The sequence below is a fragment of the Apiospora marii genome (genome assembly GCF_038362585.1).
Source record: "Apiospora marii strain CBS 49790 chromosome Unknown utg000011l_segment0_segment0, whole genome shotgun sequence".
NCBI classification, from domain to species: Eukaryota; Fungi; Ascomycota; class Sordariomycetes; order Amphisphaeriales; family Apiosporaceae; genus Apiospora; species Apiospora marii.
In genome coordinates this window covers 601,908-609,720 of record NW_027117382.1, presented here as the reverse complement: position 1 = coordinate 609,720, position 7,813 = coordinate 601,908, and the positions used below count along the sequence as shown (strand labels likewise).

At 53.2% G+C, this 7,813-nt stretch overlaps 3 protein-coding genes across 3 annotated transcripts; 1 reads left to right on the top strand and 2 right to left on the bottom strand.

Annotated features, from left to right (window-relative positions):
• Positions 1–249, top strand: PG985_013265 (uncharacterized protein; the record flags this gene model as incomplete). The annotated part of the gene is made up of 1 exon (XM_066833031.1): positions 1–249. The coding sequence occupies one exon, from the start codon at positions 1–3 to the stop codon at positions 247–249; it is 249 nt and encodes an 82-aa protein (XP_066677771.1).
• A 2,226-nt stretch (positions 250–2,475) lies between these two features.
• PG985_013264 (uncharacterized protein) lies at positions 2,476–3,431 on the bottom strand (the record flags this gene model as incomplete). The annotated part of the gene is made up of 2 exons (XM_066833030.1): positions 2,476–3,203; positions 3,284–3,431. The coding sequence occupies 2 exons, from the start codon at positions 3,429–3,431 to the stop codon at positions 2,476–2,478; spliced, it is 876 nt and encodes a 291-aa protein (XP_066677770.1).
• Positions 3,432–4,386: 955 nt separating this feature from the next.
• PG985_013263 (Spc97/Spc98 family protein) lies at positions 4,387–7,102 on the bottom strand (the record flags this gene model as incomplete). The annotated part of the gene is made up of 2 exons (XM_066833029.1): positions 4,387–6,984; positions 7,040–7,102. The coding sequence occupies 2 exons, from the start codon at positions 7,100–7,102 to the stop codon at positions 4,387–4,389; spliced, it is 2,661 nt and encodes an 886-aa protein (XP_066677769.1).
• Between the last annotated feature and the right edge of the window lie 711 nt (positions 7,103–7,813).

The window sequence follows — 7,813 nt, the reverse complement described above, 5'->3', positions numbered from 1 at the left end:
ATGTCTTCCTCCGACTCCTACGGCAGCATGTCCATGCCCTCTTCTTCTCCTCCCCCGCCTCAGGATATCTCTTCCTACTCCCGGTTCATGCACCAGCACACCAAGAGCCAGATGGAGGCTGCGTCTCGATCATCCCACCGCCGCACTGGCCGATCCAGCCACAACTCTTCAACGCCTTCGATGCCCAACGGTGTCTCTTCATCAAACGACTCTGCCTCCAGCCCCAACAGTGTCGAGTACCACGATTAAGTGACTTTGGAGTGCTAGGTTCATGTTTTCGGTCATGACTTATCACACCTCCGGGTTCTTTTTGAGACCGATCAACCACTCAGTCTCAGGCGCGGCACTTGCCGTGCCCACAATATCCGCACCTCTATCACCAATCCGTGGTGTTATGGCGCTGTACAACAAATTGGATGAGAAAATTACTTTTGCATCAGCGACGGCGTTCTGATTTGGGAGTTATAACAATGGCGATGGAGTCATTTTATGCCTCAAGGCACAAGGCTTTGAGGCTTAGGAGCGAGCAAGCAATTGAAGTGAGCCTGTTATAGAGACTGGTTGCTTTTCCCACGAGCTATGAAACAATATTACATGAATATACTGCAACGCCAAATTACCACCACTATGATGTTTACTACATGTGATTTTGCAAAACACTGATCAATTGTTTCTCACTTTCTAAATTTCCATCCTGTTCTCCGTACAAGACCCCGTATTATCTCCGAAAAGACTTGTTATATGTGGAAAGTCGCGCTGTCGATCCCCTGTGTGGGTATACTCCCAGTCACTTGTCACGCTTGCCAGCCGGACGCCCATATTTAATCAGGTTTATGCGGAGAAATAAAGTTTGATCCTGAAATGAAGTCGTATCATGTTTTCCCATATTCAAGGCATGATGTCGGTCAAATCCCCCTTAGCTCGACCCTTTTTCGCGTCCACGCCTCGACCAGAACCTGCTTTGACTAGTCTCACGAGGATTTTAAGGCGGAGAGCCTTCCTTGTAGGTAGGGCGCAAAGGCGTCCCCTATCCGTACCGCCAAGTTGGTTCGGCATTATAATCAACAATTCCAAAGCCGAAGACAAAGACAAAGGCCACAGTGCAACAGGCGAGAGAGAGTAAAGTGAAACACACGAGGCAATTTCAAGTTAGCTGTTGTTCTTTCCTGGCTGATCCTGGTCGCGTGCTTGTGTTGGGCACCTGCGATGCCTTAAAGTGGTCTTCTTGTACGGAGTACGGAGTATGCATGTGTAGTAGAATATTGGTATTTGGGGCGGGCGCAGAGGGGTAATTGTCCGTCCGCCCGCCTTAGCCGTGTCTCTCTCGTGACAATCACAGAAGCCAGGGCAGCTCGAACAAAGCTGGTTGTCTTCAACATGCATCGAAGAGTCATCCGTAACAATAACTTGATTTCGAACTCCAATTCGGGGCGGAGAATACAATCTACCCTATCGTCTAAGCCGCCTTTCTCCATGTTTCAAACCCTGGAGGAATCTAGGTATCGCTGCCAACAAAAAAGAAGAATGCGACCAAGGCAATCAATCCACTTTCGTTATAGCTGTCATTAAACTCTCGGCTACAATCTTGACAGTAAGTTACGGTCGATACATAATCACACCCAACCATCATATATGCCTGCAGCAGCAGTCATTCCCGGTATTGTACAGGAAAGGACCCCGTTCGTTTGTCTCTATCCCCACGCCCCCCAAAAGGGCCCCTGCCCCCCTTATTTTGCGGGACCCAATCGTCGTCCACTCCTCCCAAGACGGGAGTCTCCAGGTCAAATGGCAGGACGCTGGAGATATATGTATTTATAACATGCCCAACCAGGGGGACCCCATACACGTGCTTGCATAATTTGGGCCAGCTGATCAGGCGACAGCCGCGACAAGGAGATAGCCGGCGGAGGTCGCGAGACGCGACGCGTGAGTTGCCGTCGGACCTAGATTGCTCAGAGATTCTGGAAGATCCTGCGGCTTGATTGATCCGGAGCGACGCGTCTTTGAAATGAAAACGGGTCTCGGGCACCTACAGAGCACAACTGATGATTCATGATGAAGCCCAAAGGCGCTCAGGGGTATGTATGAAGTTGACCTCAGTTTCCCGGCGTAAATACCTGCTTTCTGCCTCACGAGATGTGATTGCGAGCGGTCTGGACTGTCGCCGGCCGGGCTGGACGTAGATATCGACAAGCATGCTGATTCGTGACAAGACGTGGGTGAACGGTAAGAGGGTAAGGGTATTATTGGAATTGCTCAAAGCTTGTTCGTTCCCACATATCGGCTCGCGGGGTTGCATTTTACTCTTTTAGGAATAAACGAAACGTCCCATGAATCCCATGAGGGAATAAACGCAGCTTCTAGAATGTACGATGCTTCTCACCCCTGAACACACTGGGGATCGTGGGGATTGCCAGGGATTTGTATGCACTGGGGCTGTAAGGAAGAATCGCTGGAACAACAAGGAATCAACAATTAATCCGAGTCCGAGCCATAGTCGACCAAACCTGCCAAGCCTGCTTTTGCCTGCCCGGGCAGCTTGGACTGTGACTGTGGTGGTGTAGGTGTGGGCGCAGGTGCGGGAGCTGCCGGCTCTTTCTTCTTCAGGCCAGGAATCCGCTCGACCTTCTTCGGCCTCTCCCGCTTGAAAGGCACTGGCGGTGGGGGCATGGCTGACAGGTCCTCCATGATGATCTCCTCCTCCCCGATTTGTTCTGAGAGGGCCTGCTCCTTGTGCCTCGCGAACGCGCGCCGCGCGGCCTCGAGATCCTCCCGCTCCTGCCGCTCGGCGTCCTCGTCGACGGGGGGCGCGTCGGGCGCCATATCGCCGCCGCCCGTGCGGTCGCGGCGGGCGTTGCTGGTGCGGATCTCGTCCAGCATGTCGGCGACGGCCATCTCGCGCTTGGCGTCAACCGTCTTGGCCTCGAGCTCCTCCATGGCGTTGCGCTCCTCCTCTTCCTTTTCCAGGCGGTCGAGCCGCTCTTCGTCCGTCTCCTCCTTCAGCGGCCGCCAGGGCTCCGTGTTTCGCTTCGCGCCCCGCTCGCACACATAGTCGTTGACGCGCGGGTCCGTCTTGAACGTGATCTCGGCCGAGCACCGCGTGCACCGGATAAAGAAGCGGAAGATCTGGATGCCGAGGTACTTTTCCTCCTGGTTGGTCTCTTTGCGCGCGTTGAACTTTCGGCCCTTGGGCAAGTATTCACCTGGACAATCAAAACCACATGTTAGAAATGCTGGTGTTGAGACTCGGGTTCAATAGGAAGAGAAGGGAGAAGAGACCTACCGCATGTCAAGCATCTCATGCTGAACGGTGCCATCAACCGGACGGTGATCACCTTGGGCCCAGCTTGCTTCGGCTTCCGTTGGCGACCCAGGGCGCTTGGATCGAAGTCCGGGGGGTAGTATTTGCTGAGGACTTTGCGTTCCGACATGGTGACGGTGCTTGATGGCGATGTGTTGTTCTGGAGTTGTGCAGCAAGTTGTCGCAACTTGAAGTATTTTGGTGTTGGGTTGCCTGGGTACTGGCCTGGGCTTTCTCCGAATAGGCGGAATTATCAAGTGGGACTGTACAATTGGCCCCACCTATTTTTTACAACGTTCCGCTCAGCACTCCGTACTACGGATTTGATTGACTTGGACTGTACTTGACCGGTCAGCCAGGCTCAAGTCGATATCTATAAAACTCAAGTATTCTATATGACTGTTGGTCCGGCTGTTATATGTTACTAACATATTTGGCTGGTCCGGAGTCTCGTTGGAGTCGTTCCGTTCCGCACTCTACTAAGGCTTTCCAACACTGGAAGCTGACTGAGGAGATGAGAAAGGCAAGCACCAGCAGAGGTTACATAAAGGCCGTGGTCGACAATGATGACCGTAGAATATAAGATGCAACGAAGCCTCAGTCACTCCTTTCATGCATCCACTTATAAAAAGGAAATGCCAACCGAGGCTTAAAGGAAGTCGCGATCGAACCTCGGTCGCATCCCCAAAAAGTCAAACTAATGCCCTCACGCCGGATTGAACGACGGACCTCGTCATATCTGGTGGGTTTCACTGTCGTGATTCCCAGTTACGAGTGACGCGCTCTACCACTGAGCTATAAGGGCTTGTGCTTAAGTAATCAGGCTCGATACTGATGGTCCAAGCTGTATTGATGGAAGTTGTCTTTAACATACACTATAAAGATAATGCAAATGGTGCAGGGTTTTTTGTGTTAAGCTGAATCCGTCCATCCGCTACTAATACGGTCGGAACTGTCTTCAGGGCAAACGCAAACAGGGTCTGGATCAATTCCATATGTAGATAGGTTCATTTTGGGATATCTCTTACAAGCATAATTATTTATCTAGCAGATTCATATGTAAGCATCTGTGCATTTGTACACATTCACCATGCGCTTTGTTGCACACCGGCTTCCAGCATCTCGGCCAACGTATCCCACTTGGCCGCCGCCGGGTCGCCGCTGGCCCTCGCAACCCCTCGCAAACCCCCTGCAATAAACCGTAGATGCCGATCAAAGCCCGACCGTATCTCGCGCAGGACCTCGGCATACGTCCTGTCGTCTTCCAGAACCAAGGCGCTCTTGTCCTGCTCCTCCAAGAAGGTCTCGTCCTCCTCCTCGTCCACTTTGACGAAGAGGGTGCTGCGGTCTTCGACGTGGCTTTTGTCCGGCGACGACGGTATGCCATCTGGGTCAGTAGTAGTCGCCGCTGCTCGGCGTTCATGTTCCGTTCGGCGTGCATCCTCGAGCCGGATGGCGAGGTCAAAAACGTCGAGCATGCACTGGTAGATGGGATCCAGCTTGCTCCCGAGACAGGCCTCGGCTACCAAGCGCTTGGTGAAGTTTGCATGCAATGCAATCATCGAATCGACATCGACCGCTTCCTCGAGATCTTTACGGAGTTTCTCCGTCAGAGGCGCAATGACGAGATTGGAGAGGTATGACTGCAGAGACGCACAGAGCCACAGTATCTTGCCGCGGAGGCCGTAGTATAGTGCCTGCTCGTGGTCCCTCCCCACCGGCTTCATGGACTTGTGAGATGCTTGCAGCATGTGACTTGCCCGGCGCAGCTGTAGCAGGAATGTGAAGACAGACTGGTAATGCGTGATACTCTCGCCAGAAACTACAATGCGAATTGGCCAGGCCATGCGGTACGTGACCCCGACGGAGGGAAGACACTTTCGCACTGATCTCCTGGATGTGCGAATATCCCCTTGGGATTCGGGATTCGAAGCGGTAATGATGATGCGGTGGATGTCTCCGAGCTCGTTGAACGCATCGTGCGCCAACTCTGTCAGTACGAACCGATCATGCCACTTGGGGTTCAGCAAGTCGAGATTGTTGAACAATGCAAGAGCAGAAATGTCGGACCGGTAGCCATCGCTCATGAGGTATAATCGATGCAGCATTGCTACGGCACTATCGAGGTCGCAACTGTCGGAAAGAACACGGCGCAGTGTGCTTGATGCCGCGTGATGCTTGCTTTGCATCCAACGCTCAAAGGCCACGTTGAAGACCTCGGAAAAGGGAGCAAAACTTCCCAAGTCCGACGCTATGAGCGCATCGAAACCCAGCTCCGGTTCCGCAGCCTGCGGGCCGGCTCGGCCGAGCTTCCCCATGTTCTTTAGGACGACAACGCTTTTGCCCGTGATGAAGATCTTGACGGCAGCCGGCTGCAGAAATCGGGGTGCGTGCAACGAACCATCCTCGCCCCTCCGAAGCTTGAACTGACTCTCCCAGACCTGGCTGAGGGATACCTGATCTTGAGCCTTTGTAACGAAGAACGTCTCGTCGCCATCCCGAAGCTCGCCCTCGTCCATCCATTGACGAAGCGGCCGTAGATAGACCTGGAAGCACTCGAAGAACAGCTTGCCAAAGAACTCGTAGATGCTGTCTTGACCCTCAAGCTGTGCAGTGCTAGCCGCATCGAAAAGGAGTTCCAGATAGCGGAAGGCCTGGGACTTCGTCTCCCGCGCAAGTTGCTGGACGATAGCCGACAGGCCAAGAAGAGGACGGACGTGCGGCTCGACCTCGCGCTGAAGCTCAATGAGACTGACCACTGTGTCTTGCTTGATATCGACAAGGCGCCTCTCGAGGTTGGACACTGTGGCGTTGAACGCTTGCAGCCGCTTCGCCACGCCATCCCGAAATACTTCTAGCAGGGGTATTTGCTGGCGTTTTCGTGCTAGGGCTCGTAGAACCAGAAAATTTCGTGAAATATTTCCAAACCACTTCAACACAGACTGCAGCGAGTAAGTCGAAGCATGCTGTAACAAGTACTTGTCTGACGGCTCGCCTCTTTTGTCGAACAAGTCGTTTTCCAGGCCTGCCAACATGAAGAGAGTTTCGCGGACCAATTGAAACTCTGATCGCGTAGAGCCCACATGGTCCTTTCCCGCGGCCTTCGAGTGGGGGAGCCTCCACGCCTGCGTCTGTTGCACCCTTGACATTGCATCGTCGTCGAGGGAAGCTATCACGTAGTCTTGTGGCCGCCGCCTGTGCTGGGCCTCTATGCTCGATAGAGACGTCTGTCCGGATCCAAAAGAGACATACGACTCTTTGTCGTCGTCATCAAGAGGCTCGTCTTCAGAACTGTCGTCGTTGAAGTCGGGCTTCTTCCACAAATCGTCATCGGACGACCCTCCTTCGTTGACAATGTCTTCCCACTTGAGCTGCTCGCCCGGGTCGGCACGGAGCTCCTCTCGGGGAAGGAGGTCCTCGAGCTTCGACTTCTTCACGGGCTGGTCCGACAGTTCCAGCAGAAAGTGCAGCATCTCTGGGGTGAACTTGTTGGACACAGCGGAAAGCGCATCTAAGCGTTCCCGGAGCGCGTCGGCGAGGCCATCGCGATTGAGCACGCGGAAACGCTCCTCAATCCCGTTGACATGCTTCTCTACGTCGAACTGGTTGGTGCGTAGATGATTGTGATACCGCAGGCTACGGAGACTGGGCTCCCTCAGGGCTTTTACTCTGGCGGGCTCTGGCTATCGATGGCATCAGTTTCTGTCTTACCAACAAAGCACTGCGCCTTTGACTTACCTGGTTCAAGATCACCTGAATGAGTTCTTCAGTCAATGAGCTAAGCGTAGCTGCAAATGCCATTTTGAAGGGGATTTACACTATATTTAGGGAATGCAGTGTAAGACGGATTATATGAGCTCAGATGGTCGCCTATGAATTGATTCCTTAGGGCAATGTGCCTTGCAGCTGGTAGGCTCTAAGGTGAGAGCTCGGCGTGCTCGCTCTGTGGGTCATCTGATGCATTTGCAGAGCGGGAAACTACTGCGCAAAGAGGTACGAGGCTTGATAATGTGTTGTCTACTGTGGATGTCTTTTAGACACTTTGAAGTCGTCGGGCGCTTTACTTGGGCAGATATTGGTGCATGCACTTCAATCAGTACTTCAATCTCGACCTAGGCGGCTTGATCAACGCGACTCCAGCTTCCCCCACGCCGACGCGCAGTTTGCCAAGGTCGGCCCAGAGGGCTGCTTATTGCCGATAAGCTTCCCAGCACACATGGGACGCATTAAATAGCGGAGTACAGTGCGCAGGACTCTGGCTGGAAAGCCTCTTCTGTGGACATGACGGCATAATGCAGGCAATCTTCCGAGCCTGCAGACAGTGCCGATTCGGCGTCTCCTATTTCCCCAAAATTTCTAGGCATCGTCCTGATTAACAAGAAAGCTCCATCAATTGGCCACGGCGCGCGAGTTGGCCAGAAGACAGTTCTAACAACTCTGTATCTGCCCCGACAGCAGATTCTGCGATCAGATTGGAATACGACGACGACGACGACCGCTGAGTTGCATCGA